Source organism: Balaenoptera physalus (assembly GCF_965194825.1).
Source record: "Balaenoptera physalus genome assembly, chromosome: 3".
NCBI classification, from domain to species: domain Eukaryota; kingdom Metazoa; phylum Chordata; class Mammalia; order Artiodactyla; family Balaenopteridae; genus Balaenoptera; species Balaenoptera physalus.
In genome coordinates, this window is record NC_138890.1 from 169,902,412 (window position 1) to 169,919,376 (window position 16,965).

The 16,965-nt window shown below is 39.5% G+C and overlaps 1 protein-coding gene across 5 annotated transcripts in view; it reads left to right on the forward strand.

Annotated features, from left to right (window-relative positions):
- The window catches only part of SEMA5A (semaphorin 5A), a 537,896-nt gene that overhangs the window by 216,223 nt on the left and 304,708 nt on the right, over positions 1–16,965 (forward strand). For all 5 annotated transcript variants that reach the window (XM_082454374.1, XM_082454372.1, XM_082454375.1 and 2 more), the window contains one exon: positions 10,698–10,797. In XM_082454374.1, the coding sequence (XP_082310500.1) occupies positions 10,698–10,797 (100 nt within the window). The remainder of the gene's footprint in view (positions 1–10,697; positions 10,798–16,965) is intronic.

Genomic DNA, 16,965 nt, shown 5'->3' on the forward strand with positions numbered 1-16,965 from the left:
CCTTAGAAAGCAGCATTGATGAATTCTTCATGCTACTATGGAAATCTGTTATTGCAGTGGGGAATTCTACTGGTAGCTTTTCTGATGTCACACTTGTCGAGCCATCCCTGTGTCTCTGGGATAAATCCTATCCCATATGAAATAGTGCGTGTGTGTGTACCTGTGTGTGTGCCTATCACTGTGTGTCATATGCTAATCTGGGTATTTCCTTAGGAATGTGTTCAGCCCTGTTCTTAAATGAGGGTTGCCCAGGATTTCCCTTTCTTCATAATATACTGTCCAGCTTTGGTATCAAGATTATGAAGATTATAATAGCTTCAAAACTGCAGAGAGAAGAGAAGCTTTACCCTTTTGTCTAATCTCTGAAATAATTTATATAAAACTGGGATTATATGTTCCTTAAGGAGTTGGCAAAACTTACATGTAAAACCAACTGAGCTCTTTTTAACATACTGTGCTTGGGAGTTTATTATGTATATTGTTTGGCTGTTTGAATCTGTAATAACAAAAGAGTGTAATAAAAATGTGTTTTAAAAGGTTTTTTCTTAAATGCTGGGAGTATGCATATTCTTACAGGCAGAGGGGAGGGGACTTGGTAACATTGGAGATGATAGAGGAAAAAAGAGGTAAGTTAGGGATGGGATTAAAGAGGAAGGAAGAGATGGGATTGAAGAAAAGTTGGAGGGACTGGTCTTCAAAAAGAGAATGGAACTCTGTGATTCTGATCTTATATAGGAAGTCGGAAGAGTGTGTAATGATGCAGGCATATTTTCAGTTAGAGAGATGGATTGGTGCAGGAACTTTCCATCAAGGCCCTCATGGTAACCAGTAACGTAGAAGATTGTGCATTATGCAAATATCGTGAGATATTCCGACCCTCTGGAGGGGGACACACTAGGAAATAAGAAAAGAAGAGAATATGCAGATTGACCAACTTTGATCTAGCGTTAACCATAAAAATATACAGTTTTCATGGGGGAGCTCATTAGAAATTTAAATAAGGAAAATTGAGCAATATTGAACTCTATGATGTGAACTCATTTCCTCCTCTTTGTGTGGCTCCGTTTATTACTTGAAGTTACTTTAGGAAGTAGTGTAGTCACTTTCCTGTTGCTCAGTATAGGCACCAAAACCTGAAATATGTCTCTTCATTCTGGTTCCTTTTGATCACTCTCTTGCAATTCTTCTCAATAAAAAGAAAGATGCATGCATGGGAGAAGCGTTAACTGTTCTTCCCCTGCCTTTTCAGTCTTCTCTCCCCTTATGCGGCTCACATTTCCACTCTGGAATAGAAGGGTCAGCCCTTGGCCTTCTTTTCTTCCCTCACACAACCTAGACCCCCTCAATGCCTTGAATATGACATGTGCCCAGCTCTGGCAGCTGTGAGTTTGGGGGGCTGGAGCCCTAGAAGTGCACTCAGGACTGTAGTTCGGGCAGGGCTCCCTGGTCATGGGTTTCCAATCTGTTGGATGAGCCTCTCGAACTAAAACAACTCGATTGACACTTCTAGGTCTTAGGGAAGCTTAGCGTTGACTGACTTTGGTGTCAACATGTCACTGGAAATTTTTCATAGGTAACATTCTGCCTGGTCTCCCCTGAAGCCATTAGCTTTCTCTAAAACCAGCCTTACCCCTGACATCTATGTCTCAGTCATCATTATTCTCGTCTTCATTGAATCTCAAAACTGTTTTGTTTTCTTTAACGTGTTCCCTTTGGCCTCTTCTCCAATTAGTTAGCAGGCCATCCGGACTCTCCCATCACATCTTCTTTGCATTTTCATAGCCACTACCTAAATTGTATCGTTTTTAGTTTTTAAAGCTAATATTCTTGCCTCCATTCCCTCCTCTTTCCTGCCTATCAATGGCTCATTTGTATTCCTAAGATATTTGCTTTACTGTGTCGAGTGCTTGCTTGCAAACTTTTCAGAGCCTTGCTATCACAGATGAGGTCAAGTCCAGACTATTTAACCTGTAAGTAAATTTTTTGAAAAATTTTATTTTATTATTATTTTTTATACAGCACGTTCTTATTAGTTATCTATTTTATACATATTAGTGTCTACATGCCAATCCCAATCTCCCAATCCCACCCCCCCCACCCCCCCGCTTTCCCCCCTTGGTGTCCATACGTTAGTTCTCTACATCTGTGTCTCTATTTCTGCCTTGCAAACTGGTTCATCTGTACCATTTTTCTGGATTCCATATATATGCATTAATATACGATATTTGTTTTTCTCTTTCTGACTTACTTCACTCTGTATGACAGTCTCTAAGTCCATCCACGTCTCTACAAATGACCTAATTTTGTTGCTTTTTATGGCTGAGTAGTATTCCATTGTATATATGTACCACAACTTCTTTATCCATTCATCTGTCGATGGGCATTTAGGTTGCTTCCATGTCCTGGCTATTGTAAATAGTGCTGCAGTGAACACTGGGGTGAATGTGTCTTTTTGAATTATGGTTTTCTCAGGGTATAGTCCCAGTAGTGGGATTGCTGGGTCATATGGTAGTTCTATTTTTAGTTTTTTAAGGAACCTCCATACTGTTCTCCATAGTGGCTGTGTCAATTTACATTCCCACCAACAGTGCAAGAGGGTTCCCTTTTCTCCACACCCTCTTCAGCATTCGTTGTTTGTAGATTTTCTGATGATGCCCATTCTAACAGGTGTGAGGTGATACCCCACTGTAGTTTTGATTGCATTTCTCTAATAATGAGTGAGGTTGAGCAGCTTTTCCTGTGCCTCTTGGTCATCTGTATGTCTTCTTTGGAGAAATGTCTATTTAGGTCTTCTGCCCATTTTTGGATTGGGTGGTTTGTTTTTTTTAATATTGAGCTGTATGAGCTGTTAATATATCTTGGAGATTAATACTTTGTCCATTGATTCATTTGCAAATATCTTCTCCCATTCTGAAGGTTGTTTCATCTTGTTTTTGGTTTCCTTTGCTCTGCAAAAGCTTTTACATTTCATTAGGTCCCATTTGTTTATTTTTGTTTTTATTTCCATTACTCTAGGAGGTAACCTGTAGGTAAATTTTTTACAGTTATATTTCAATATACCTTTCCCAATAGTTCTTTCAGTTGTCATTGCTTTGCTTTCCTCTCCTCTCCTTTTTTCCCTCTTTTCTTTCAATTTTTTTTTAACATCTTTATTGGAGTATAATTGCTTTACAATGGTGTGTTAGTTTCTGCTTTATAACAAAGTGAATCAGTTATACATATACATATGTCTCCATATCGCTTCCCCCTTGCATCTCCCTCCCTCCCACCCTCCCTATCTCACCCCTCTAGGTGGTCACAAAGCAGCGAGCTGATCTCCCTGTGCTATGCGGCTGCTTCCCACTAGCGATCTATTTTACATTTGGTAGTGTATTTATGTCCATACCACTCTCTCACTTTGTCCCAGCTTACCCTTCCCCCTCGCTGTATCCTCAAGTCCATTCTCTAGTAGGTCTGCATCTTTATTCCCGTCTTGCCCCTAGGTTCTTCTGACCATTTCTTTTTTTCCTTTTATTCTTTTTTCTTTTTAGATTCCACATATATGTGTTAGCATATGGTATTTGTTTTTCTCTTTCTGACTTACTTCACTCTGTGTGACAGTCTCTAGGTTCATCCACTACACTACAAATAACTCAGTTTCATTCCTTTTTATGGCTGAGTAATATTCCATTGTATATATGTGCCACATCTTCTTTATCCACTCATCTGTTGATGGACACTTAGGTTGCTTCCATATCCTGGCTATTGTAAATACAGCTGCAATGAACATTTTGGTACATGACTCTTTTTGAATTATGGTTTTCTCTGGGTATATGCCCAGTAGTGGGATTGCTGAGTCATGTGGTGGTTCTATTTTTAGTTTTTTAAGGAACCTCCATACTGTTCTCCATAGTGGCTGTATCAATTTACATTCCCACCAACAGTGCAAGAGGGTTCTCTTTTCTCCACACCCTCTCCAGCATTTATTGTTTGTAGATTTTTTGATTATGGCCATTCTGACCGGTGTGAGATGATATCTCATTGTAGTTTTGATTTTCATTTGTCTAATGATTAATGATGTTGAGCATTCTTTCATGTGTTTGTTGGCGATCTGTATATCTTCTTTGGAGAAATGTCTATTTAGGTCTTCTGCCCATTTTTGGATTGGGTTGTTTGTTTTTTTGATATTGAGCTTCATGAGCTGCTTGTATGTTTTGGAGATTAATCCTTTGTCAGTTGCTTCATTTGCAAATATTTTCTCCCATTCTAAGGGTTGTCTTTTCATCTTGTTTATGGTTTCTTTTGCTGTGCAAAAGCTTTTAAGTTTCATTAGGTCCCATTTGTTTATTTTTGTTTTTATTTCCATTTCTCTAGGAGGTGGGTCAAAAAGGATCTTGCTCTGATTTATGTCATAGAGTGTTCTGCCTATGTTTTCCTCTAAGAGTTTGATGGTGTCTTGCCTTACATTTAGGTCTTTAATACATTTTGAGTTTATTTTTATGTATGGTGTTAGGGAGTGTTCTAATTTCATTCTTTTACATGTAGCTGTCCAGTTTTCCCAGCACCACTTATTGAAGAGGCTGTCTTTTCTCCACTGTATATTCTTGCCTCCTTTATCAAAGATAAGGTGACCATATGTGCATGGGTTTATCTCTGGGCTTTCTATCCTGTTCCATTGATCTATATTTCTGTTTTTGTGCCAGTACCATACTGTCTTGATTACTGTAGCTTTGTAGTAGAGTCTGAAGTCAAGGAGCCTGATTCCTCCAGCTCCGTTTTTCTTTCTCAAGATTGCTTTGGCTATTTGGGATCTTTTTTACTTCCATACAAGTTGTGAAAGTTTTTGTTCTAGTTCTGTGAAAAATGCCAGTGGTAGTTTGATAGGGATTGCATTGAATCTGTAGATTGCTTTAGGTAGTATAGTCATTTTCACAATGTTGATTCTTCCAATCCAAGAACATGGTATATCTCTCCATCTATTTGTATCATCTTTAATTTCTTTCATCGGTGTCTTATAATTTTCTGCATGCAGGTCTTTTGTCTCCTTAGGTAGGTTTATTCCTAGATATTTTATTCTTTTTGTTGCAATGGTAAATGGGAGTGTTTTCTTAATTTCACTTTCAGATTTTTCATCATTAGTGTATAGAAATGCAAGAGATTTCTGTGCCTTAATTTTGTATCCTGCTACTTTACCAAATTCATTGATTAGCTCTAGGAGTTTTCTGGTAGCATCTTTAGGATTCTCTATGTATAGTATCATGCCATCCGCAAACAGTGACAGCTTTACTTCTTCTTTTCCGATTTGGATTACTTTTATTTCTTTTTCTTCTCTGATTGCTGTGGGTAGGACTTCCAAAACTGTGTTGCATAATAGTGGTGAGAGTGGGCAACCTTGCCTTGTTCCTGATCTTAGTGGAAATGGTTTCAGTTTTTCACCATTGAGGACAATGTTGGCTGTGGGTTTGTCATATATGGCCTTTATTATGTTGAGGAAAATTGCCTGTATGCCTACTTTCTGGGGGGTTTTTATCATAAATGGGTGTTAACTTTTGTCAAAAGCTCTCTCTGCATCTATTGAGATGATCATATGGTTTTTCTCCTTCAATTTGTTAATATGGTGTTGCACGTTGATTGATTTGCATATATTGAAGAATCCTTGCATTCCTGGAATAAACCCCACTTGATCATAGTGTATGATCCTTTTAATGTGCTGTTGGTTTCTGTTTGCTAGTATTCTGTTGAGGATTTTTGCATCAGTGTTCGTCAGTGATATTGGCCTGTAGTTTTCTTTGTTTGTGACATCTTTGTCTGGTTTTGGTATCAGAGTGATGATGGTCTCTTAGAATGAGTTTGGGAGTGTTGCTCCCTCTGCTGTATTTTGGAAGAGTTTGAGAAGGATGGGTGTTAGCTCTTCTCTAAATGTTTTGATAGAATTCTCCTGTGAAGCCATCTGGTCCTGGGCTTTTGTTTGTTGGAAGATTTTCAATCACAGTTTCAATTTCAGTGCTTGTATTGGTCTCTTCATATTTTCTATTTCTTCCTGGTTCAGTCTCGGAAGGTTGTGCATTTCTAAGAATGTGTCCATTTCTTTCAGGTTGTCCATTTTATTGGCATATAGTTGCTTGTGGTAATCTCTCATGATCCTTTGTATTTCGGCAGTGTCAGTTGTTACTTCTCCTTTTTCATTTCTAATTCTATTGATTTGAGTCTTCTCCCTTTTTTCCTTGATATTTCTGGCTAATGGTTTATCAATTTTGTTTATCTTCTCAAATATCTTCTTCCCAGCTTTTAGTTTTACTGATCTTTGCTATCGTTTCCTTCATTTCTTTTTCATTTATTTCTGATCTGATTTTTATGATTTCTTTCCTTCTGCTAACGTTGGGGTTTGTTTTTTTTTTTTTGTTCTTCTTTCTCTAATTGCTTTAGGTGTAAGGTTAAGTTGTTTATTTGAGATGTTTCTTGTTTCTTAAGGTAGGCTTGTATTGCTATAAACTTCCCTCTTTGAACTGCTTTTGCTGCATCCCATAGGTTTAGGGTCATTGTGTTTTCATTGTCATTTGTTTCCAGGTATTTTTTGATTTCCTCTTTGATTTCTTCAGTGATCTCTTGGTTATTAAGTAGCGTGTTGTTTAGCCTCCATGTGTTTGTATTTCTTACAGATTGTTTCCTGTAGTTGATATCTAGTCTCATAGCATTGTGGTCAGAAAAGATACTTGATACGATTTCAATTTTCTTACATTGACCAAGGCTTGATTTGTGACCCAAGATATGATCTATCCTGGGGAATGTTCCAAGAGCACTTGAGAAGAATGTGTATTCTGTTGTTTTTGGATGGGATGTCCTATAAATATCAATTAAGTCCATCTTGTTTAATGTATCATTTAACGCTTGTGTTTCCTTATTTATTTTCACTTTGGATGATCGGTCCATTGGTGAAAGCGCAGTGTTAAAGTCCCCTAATATGATTGTGTTATTGTCGATTTCCCCTTTTATGGCTGTTAGTATTCGCCTTATGTATTGAGGTGTACCTATGTTGCGTGCATAAATATTTACAATTGTTGTATCTTCTTCTTGGATTGATCCTTGATCATTATGTAGTGTCCTTCTTTGTCTCTTGTAATAGTCTTTGTTTTAAAGTCTATTTTGTCTGATATGAGAATTGCTACTCCAGCTTTTTTTTGATTTCCATTTGTATGGAATATCTTTTTCCATCCCCTCACTTTCAGTCTGTATGTGTTCCTAGGTCTGAAATGGGTCTCTTGTAGACAGCATATATATGGGTCTTGTTTTTGTATCCATTCAGCCAGTCTGTGTCTTTTGGTGGGAGCATTTAATCCCTTTACATTTAAGATAATTATCAATATGTATGTTCCTATTACCATTTTCTTAATTGTTTTGGGTTTATTATTGTTGGTCTTTTCCTTCACTTGTGTTTCCTGCCTAGAGAAGTTCCTTTAGCATTTGTTGTAAAGCTGGTTTGCTGGTGCTGAATTCTCTTAGCTTTTGTTTGTCTGTAAAGCTTTTAATTTCTCCGTCAAATCTGAATGAGATCCTTGCTGGGTAGAGTAATCTTGGTTGTAGGTTTTTCTTCTTCATCACTTTAAATATGTCCTGCCACTCCCTTCTGGCTTGCAGAGTTTCTGCTGAAAGATCAGTTGTTAACCTTATGGGGATTCCCTTATGTGTTATTTGTTGTTTTTCCCTTGCTGCTTTTACTATTTGTTCTTTGTATTTAATTTTTGATAGTTTTATTAATATGTGTCTTGGCATGTTTCTCCTTGGATTTATCTTGTATGGGATTCTCTGTGCTTCCTGGACTTGATTGACTATTTTCTTTCCCATATTAGGGAAGTTTTCAACTGTAATCTTCAAATATTTTCTCAGTCCCTTTCTTTTTCTCTTCTTCTTCTGTGACGCCTATAATTCGAATGTTGGTGTGTTTAATGTTGTCCCAGAGGTCTCTGAGACTGTCTTCAATTCTTTTCATTCTTTTTTCTTTATTCTGCTCTGCAGTAGTTATTTCCACTATTTTATCTTCCAGGACACTTATCCGTTCTTCTGCCTCAGTTATTCTGTTATTGATCCCTTCTAGAGAATTTTTAATTTCATTTATTGTGTAGTTCATCACTGTTTGTTTGCTCTTTAGTTCTTCTAGGTCTTTGTTAAACTTTTCTTGTATTTTTTCCATTTTATTTCCAAGATTTTGGATCATCTTTACTATCATTGTTCTGAATTCTTTTTCAGGTAGACTGCCTATTTCCTCTTCATTTGTTAGGTCTGGTGGGTTTATGCCTTGCTCATTCATGTGCTGTGTGTTTCTCTGTTCTCTCATTTTGCTTAACTTACTGTGTTTGGGGTCTCCTTTTTGCAGGCTGCAGGTTCGTAGTTCCCATTGTTTTTGGTGTCTGTCCCCAGTGGCTAAGGCTTGTTCAGTGGGTTGTGTAGGCTTCCTGGTGGAGGGGACTAGTGCCTGTGTTCTGGTGGATGAGGCTGGATCTTGTCTTTCTGGTGGGCAAGTCCACATCTGGTGGTGTGTTTTGGGGTGTCTGTGAACTTAGAATGATTTTAGGCAGCCTCTCTCTAATGGGTGGGGTTGTGTTCCTGCCTTGCTAGTTGTTTGGCATAGGGTGTCCAGCACTGTAGCTTGCTGGTCGTTGAGTGGAGCTGGGTCTTGGTGTTGAGATGGAGATCTCTGGGAGATTTTCTTCTTTTGATATTATATGGAGCTGGGAGGTCTCTTGTGGACCAGTGTGCTGAACTTGGCTCTCCCACCTCAGTGGCACAGCTCTGACGCCTGGCTGGAGCACCAAGAGCCTGTCCTCCACACGGCTCAGAATAAAAGGGAGAAAAAAAAAGAAAGAAAGAAAGAAGAAGATAAAATAAAATAAAGTTATTAAAATAAGAAATAAAAAATAATTATTAAGAAAAATAATTTTTTAAGCAATTAAAAAAAAAATGGACAGACCCTAGCTTTTTCTTACTTTTTCATTCCACGCATTTAGTATTGCCTATACATTCAGGTTACTGCACCTTGAGCTGCAGGCACTGCAGTGAGCAATGCAGACATAAGAGCCTTAGTGTTCTCGCCCAAGAGCAGAGAAACTGATCAAGGGCCCCTTAGGAGTGAATATGAACAATACCAGTTACAGCCACAGGGGGCACCATATCTCCCACATGGCACTCTTGCTTCCTCAGGACACATCTGTTCTGTGAATCTCTGGTCAGATCTCTCTTTTCCTGGTCCCTAAGCCCCTCAGTCATCTCTCCTTTCTATGTATGAATACTTCCTGTAACCTTACAAATACCTGTAAAGATCTTGTATCTATAGATACTGTGTTTAAAGAAGATATTTGTGCTCCTTCCCTAACTGAATTAAAAACTCCTGGAACAGATCATTTATTAACATCTTTTTATAGCTCCAGGACCTTTGTACTTATTTTGCAATAAATAAGGATTTTTTAAAAAATTGACTTGCCTGTAAAATGAAGAATTTTATATAAAATACTAAAAACAATCAAGATACCATGAAAATATCAAAAACCAAATACAGATCTTTATATAACTCAACACTGGTTTCCTTTAAGCAGACTAGAACTTTCAGTTCATGTCAGTTTTTTCCCCCAACAACTGATAGTGGAGGAAAGCCATATTTGTTACACAAAGCTATTGCTTGGAAATAATCTACCTCATTTACGTCAGCAAAGGCCTTTCTACAGGACATGTGTTAAGACATGGGCATATTTCCATATTAGATCTTTTTTAGCATCTGTTTTTGTGGAAGAGATTATTTCTGTGCTATACACTTTTTCCCCAAACCAATAACTGTGTCGATTTGCCAGTTGTCATGCACCTGTTTACTCAGTGTGATATCACTCAGAATATTAAACTCAAGCAAAAAGACAATCAGATCACATGGTTAGTTGTCAAGGATAATGGTAAGGTTCAGCACAAATGGCAGACAACTCACTGAAGATTTTTTCTGGGTCAGAAATGAGCTAATGAAAGTTGCAAAAATGGCTAATATGGCTGAGTTCTATCCCTCTTCAAATACTATCATGTTGTAATAATCGGACTCTAGGCTGGAGGTCATTTAATAGGAGTTAACAGTGCTTATAAAAAACCTGTCTCTAAAGAGTGGCTATTTTCTGATTTCCCTTAGAAAAAAAATGCAAATGAGGCCTAGAATTTACTGTGAATTTCTCACCTAGAAAGGACTGAGTGTGTTTAACTAGTCTAATCTTGGGGCCCAAATAGAAATCTAAAGGACAGGGAAATGGAATATCCACTTCGAAAGAAGGCAAATGGTGCTCCTGTGGCTTTTGTGATTTTTCCACATCTTTGGCTCCTTCCCATCAAGCTGCACAGGAAATGGTCTTGTTTGCCTTCAGTATTCCTCTAATGAATCATGTGAATGCTGTGTTATTTTCTGCCCAGTCCAGAGGCAAAGGGAAAATGCACATCTGGCTTGTAAATCACAACCAAGCATTGATGCTTTGCTCCCTTTTTATTGGGTGGCTGTCCTCTATGTTTTACACATTCTCAGTGTGGATTATGTGACACCCTGACAGAAACCTCCAGTGGCCCCTAAATGATCACCTGGGGGGACCTTCCAATCCTCTGAAATGTAATGTTTACTACCTGATGTGCATTGTCTGTGGTACCCAGAGGGGGGGAAAAAAACATTCATTTTTATCTTTTTATTTATTTTTCCTCTTTAGAAATTGGCCCCTGGTTGCAGGAGTTCAGAGCGAAGAATGCTGTGGATTTCTCGCAGTTAACATTTGACCCAGGACAGAAAGAACTTCTTGTAGGAGCAAGGTGAGAGAGCTTACATTTTGCCTCCGCAGGTATTTTCGGACTTCATTTGACATCTCTGCAGTTACACATGAGCTTCTCTGCCATAGTTGACGAGTGCTAAGTAATGTTTCATCTAAGAATGAAATTCCGTACGAGTGTCATGAAGTGTGCTACAACTAATAAGATGACTGCTGCTCTTTATAGCCAGAGTTTATTCGGTGTTTCCCGAGTGCCAGGAGCAGTTCTAACATGAATTCATTCATTTTTTCCACCTATGAAACCTGAGAGATAGGTATTGTCACCATCCCTATTTTAGAGATGAGGAAACTGAGACAGAAGGTGGATAAATATATTACCCCGGGGACACACTTATTATGTTTAATCAAAGATGGACCCAGGTTTCAGACCCAGACAGTTTGACTCCAAAAGCCATGTTCTTATTTGTCAGTATACTCTTCAGCACAATTCTAGACATCAGGAGACCTTGATACCCATTCCAACACCCATCACTACCTTTCTTTGTGACCCCCATTATGATAGTTACCAGTCAATTGAGAATTCAAGGGTGTTGTTATTATTTACTTCTCTTAAGGAGCACGTGCTCCTGTCTCCAGGTCAATGCCTGACCTTCTAGTTTGAAGGTGAGGCCACTGGAACCCAATCAGAACAGATCTTGTGTTGCATCCCTCGTATTTACCATGACTTCCTTAGAAAACATGTGTAATCCCTGCCTTCAAATCACCTATCCTGCCAGTGTGTTTTGAGGATGATGTTTTAAAAACATTTTGTATTCATCTCTTAGGAAAAATGATGTAATAACCCAAAGAGATGATTTGTAGATTTGGACTCTTCTGGCCTTCAAGGAAAGCACTTTAGGCAGAGGAGTGCACATTATCTATTTTGGCCAAATGTACTAGATTATGAAACATACCTTTCATAGCAAGAGAGGTTGTGCAATTTCTACATGAGTGAAGCTAAATCTGGCTTAAGCTCTGGAAAAACCGAACAGTTTCTAGAATCACTGCTTTTGCTCTCAGATCTTAAGAAGACCTCGTTCATCCAACCCAACTCTTGAAGACTCAAGACGTACGGTCATAACTTAAATGAATAGACAGAAGTCGGCTTAGTTCCTGGCACTTAACATGTCACTTGTATCTCTTTTAGTGTTTATTGAGTGAACAGTGAGTGTGGATTGGATGGGCTTACTTGATATTCTTTTACTTACTTCAGCCCGTTGGGACTACCTGGGGGATTTCTAATGCTGACTTCCATCAAATTCCATCACTGGGAGCCTGGGCCGTGCACTGCAGGGCTTTTTAACTGGTCTCCTGGCCTCCAGATTTTCTCCTCCTTCTGCATACCATGGTCAAAATCATCTTTTAAAAATACACCTCTCAGTAGCTCCTACTGGAGCTCTTATGACTTGTATGCCTTCACTTATGTTATAGAAATACTATTTTCTCCAGGGATCATCTGGGTTAATTTGGATTTATTAGGCTCTTTTGGTGTGGCCTATCAGACCCCCTGGCTTGTCATCCTACATCCTATAGAGACACACTTTTCATTCTCACATAGTCCAGGCACGTGGAATTATTTATGTTGCCCACAACTATAGAATGTTCTCTTTCTTGCCTCTGGGATTTGGTAATCTCTTTTGCTTTCCTAGAATATTAGCTACCCGCCCACCCACATCTCAAGTTATCCACTGGGTGAACTCATACTCATTGTAAAGATCTGACTCAAGGGTCCTCCTTTGGGACCGAGCTGCTATGTTCCCTGCTCTGTACGGTTCTGTTGGCACACCTGCCATCTCTCTTCATTACTGTACTTATTGCATTATTTCTGTTCATGTTTCACTCTCCCCTTTCCCATTCTCAGATAGTGACGTACCAGATGGTAGAGGATGGGGCTGTTCTTTCTTGTTTTCTCTAAAATGTAACACACTTTCTCCTCCGGGTAGAAGCTCAAAGCTACCTGTTGATTCACCATATTTATTTCCAGGATTTGATTTGTATGTGTGACCTTCTGCATTTGGTAGGACACTTAGGGAAAGGGGGGCTGGAGTTGTAGCAGATTTATTCCCAATGCCTACAGTTGGGTAAGACACAGGGAGTAGCAGTCTCTAAACCCCAAAACTAATCCCTAGGGAAAATGGACTCTCATCCTTAGCCAAGGGGAAGGGCCCCCTGCTGGGGTAGCAGGTACAAATATGGCCTTAACTGGTGTAGCTGAGTCCTGCTGTCTCATTCAACTCTAAAGAGCTTTGGAAACAGTTTTCCTGTGAGCTTGACTCAAAAGACTCTCCATTGTTTCTGGAGGTCCTCAGCACTACACAAACAGGGCAGTGTCACATATATGCCTACACTCTGCAGGTGGTAGGCTTTTGGTCAGTGACACCGATTCTCCTAATGGGGATGTGAGAAGCCACTGAAAAAACTAAGATTTGGAAGAGACATCACCGTAGTTCTGTCCTGACTGCAGACAGCACCTGAGAATTGTCCCCAGGCGACACCTATTCCTGAGAGACTCCATCCCAGTATCCCTGGAGGGCTCCATTCCATTGTTCCTTGAGGGCTCCATCCCAGCCTGCCTGAAGGTTTCCTGCTCAGTGTCCCCGAAAGTCTCCATTCTAGCATCCCTGGAGGTCTCCATCCCAGTATCCCCGGAAGTCTCTATCCCAGCATCCCTGGAGGTCTCCATCCCAGTATCCCCGGAAGTCTCTATCCCAGCATCCCTGGAGGTCTCCATCCCAGTATCCCCGGAAGTCTCTATCCCAGCATCCCTGGAGGTCTCCATCCCAGTATCCCCGGAAGTCTCTATCCCAGCATCCCTGGAGGTCTCCATCCCAGTATCCCCGGAAGTCTCTCTCCCAGCATCCCTGGAGGTCCCCATCCCAGCATCCCTGGAGGTCTCCATCCCAGCATCCCCGGAGGTCTCCATCCCAGCATCCCTGGAGGTCTCTATCCCAGCATCCCCAGAGGTCTCCATCCCAGTATCCCCGGAAGTCTCTATCCCAGCATCCCTGGAGGTCTCCATCCCAGTATCCCCCGAAGTCTCTATCCCAGCATCCTGGAAGTCTCTATCCCAGCATCCCTGGAGGTCTCCATCCCAGCATCCCTGGAGGTCTCTATCCCAGCATCCCTGGAGGTCTCTCTCCCAGCATCCCTGGAGGTCTCTCTCCCAGCATCCCTGGAGGTCTCCATCCCAGCATCCCCGGAGGTCTCCATCCCAGTATCCCCGGAAGTCTCCATCCCAGCATCCCTGGAGGTCTCCATCCCAGTGTTTCTTAAGGTCTCCATCCATCTCATCTCACCACAGTCCCAGAGCAGCCATGGGAGGGATTGGCCTACCCACTGAGTCAACCTAGCTTGCACTATGGCATGGTGACCAGGAAAAATAGGATCACCAGACTTAGCACATAAAAGTTCAGGATGTGCAGTTAAACTTGAATTTCAGATAAGCAACCCTAGGAGCATGGGCTGTATTTCTGTTCTAGAACAGGACGTGGTACATTGTGGATACTCAGTAACGAAACGAAAGGAAGAGGTAGACGGACTTGCTTAACTGCATGACCTTGAGCCCATTTCGGAGTCTAATTTTCTTATCTTTAAAGTTGATATAATTATTTCTACCCCTTTCAGCTGTTGTGAGGATTAAGTGAAATAATCCAGGAAGAGAGATTGTCACAATGACAGGCATCCTGTAAGCGTGCAGCGGTGGGGCAGCTGTATGGGTATCTGTGGGTTTCGGCATGCGTGCGCATATGCATTTCGGGCAGATACCACTGAGTGCGGAGAATAGCAACTTTACCTAAGATACTTGGTGGGATTAGGCTCAGAAGGTTTGAGAGGGAGTGTGAGCCAGTTATAAAACTTTAAAAATAATCCAGCCCTCAGATTCCTGTTTAGGAGGGCTTGACCTAGCAAAAGAAGTTTAGCTAGCAGGTGTATATTGCAGAAATCCGTAATGGTTTAAATATATGAGCAGTGGAAAAATACAGTGATAGTATTTTTGTTTCTTCATAGTTAGCACTAGGCCTTGTAAAGCCATTTATTGGATGGTTTCACTTTATACCAGTGATACTTTATGTTCCTGAAATTGAAATCAGTTAAAAATTCTTTGCAAAAAGAAGTTCTCCTGCTGCAAAACAAAGACAAAACAAAAACAAAAACAAACAAACAAAACCAACCCAAAAAGCCACTTCTCTTTAGGTGATTTGTGGTTATCTAGTACCAGAAGGTAGTTGCATCTGAATTCATGCAATTTCTGGAAGGATCCTTAAATTTACCATTTCCAAGGTGCACATAATCTTTCATATTATTTTAAAAGCATTGATATTCATATTCTGTTTTACCCGTGCCTCTTTAAAAACTAATAATGTGTATTTTCAGTGATGAGACTCAGGCACTTTCATTTTAGAGAACGTAGAAAATACTGTAACGCATAAAGAAAAAACACAATTTCAGAAATAATCACAGTTAACCTTTTCAGTAATATCCCTGCAGTATTTGATTTCTGTTTGTTTATTCTATTGGGATAACATTTTAAGGATGATTTGTATACTTCTTTGTTAAAAGAACCTACTAAAAGCAGTTTCTACTTTATATATACATGAAAATTCCAAATGAAAGCCTATGTTGACGTTTAGAGGTTTTTGTATAATTATAAAAGTAATGATAGTAATAATAGTTCACAAAGTTGATAAAAGTTTCAGTTTCGCAGTGTATAGGATTGTAACAGCAGATCTAAGAGAGAGTGATGACATTTTATTCTCCAAATGAATCTGTCTTTAGTGTTTTGGGTTCAGTGTATGCATGACAAGTGATTCTGTGCCGAATTCAAATGTTATTCCAAATGGCAGCTAACTTGGTCCATACACAAAGCAGTGTTTGACAATAATCAGGGCATTTACAAATTAGCCATATTGTTGTAAATTGTAAAGCTATACAATAGTAATGAAAAAAAGAGCTTCTCATCAAAGAGAAAGTGAGTTTCTTTCAGCTTTTCTGTTTGTTTCTTGGTCTTTCTTCATTTTCTTCCTGTAAGTTGACTTCTGGTTATCTTACTCTTCTCTAACAAGCTTCAGTGTAATAGAAACATATCATTGAAGGGCATAGTCTTGCAACCTATGATATTTTAGGAAGGACACTCACCCGTGAGCTCTCATGCAAGTGCCTGTGAGTCCGGTAGGCCCACCCATCTGCCGATGATTAAGGTGATGGGATTGAAGCTCTTAGACCCAACACTGGATCAGGTGAAAATCATAATTGATGACAAATATAAGATTTATGTATGTCTTGGGAAATTTTTAATTTCAACTCTATTAAAATGGGAACATTATGAAGATATCAATTGAAAGGGTAGCGGGGATGCATGGGTCTCCTCCAACAGCTGACCCATGTGAGTACCAGCCCAGAGCCGTGTGTGTGCCTTGTACGGAACTCTTTGACTTGCCATTACAGTCAATAGACTATTTCCGTATATTGGAAGATATTTCTGTACACGTATCTGTGTGACAAATAGTACGGATTTCTAATCAGCATGTTTACTACTAAAAACAAAAAACTAAAACCCAAGTGCTTTCAAGACAAAGCTCAGTCTTTCCTACACTCACAGCAAATTGGTCTTGACAAATTTTAGTGTATTACTTTAAACCATTGTTTTGCCCATGGTTTGAATCTTCAGAAATAAAGATAAAAAGGAAAGATTAACTTGCTTTTTGTTATGCTGGGACTGAATTTTCTTTAAGTGTTCCAAGCATAAGTTCTCATAAGATCACATTAAATGAATGAGCAGGCTTCTATGTAATTAGTGTAAATTCCTCCTTTCAAAATGATTTTGCCATTTGTTCTAAACAAGTGGAGCTAAATTTTAGAGTCACATAAGTGTCACCTTTGAAAACTGACCAATAGAATTCTCTCTTTTTCTGGTGGTTATAATTACTGTTTTTCTTTTAAAGTTTTACCTTGGCATTAATCTGCTGGAAGCAGTCTATAATTCAAAGAAAAACTGGAGATTTTTACGAGATCAGCAATTCTGCTTCCAGTAGCCACTCCGTTTTCCAAAGGACACATTTTAGTCGAGTTTATACAATTAAAGGGAACTCCCGCTGAGTGGAGTGAAATCAGCAATTAGGAGTGAATCCAAAAAGCAGTAAACCCCCATCATGCAAAGAAATCCGAGGTAATG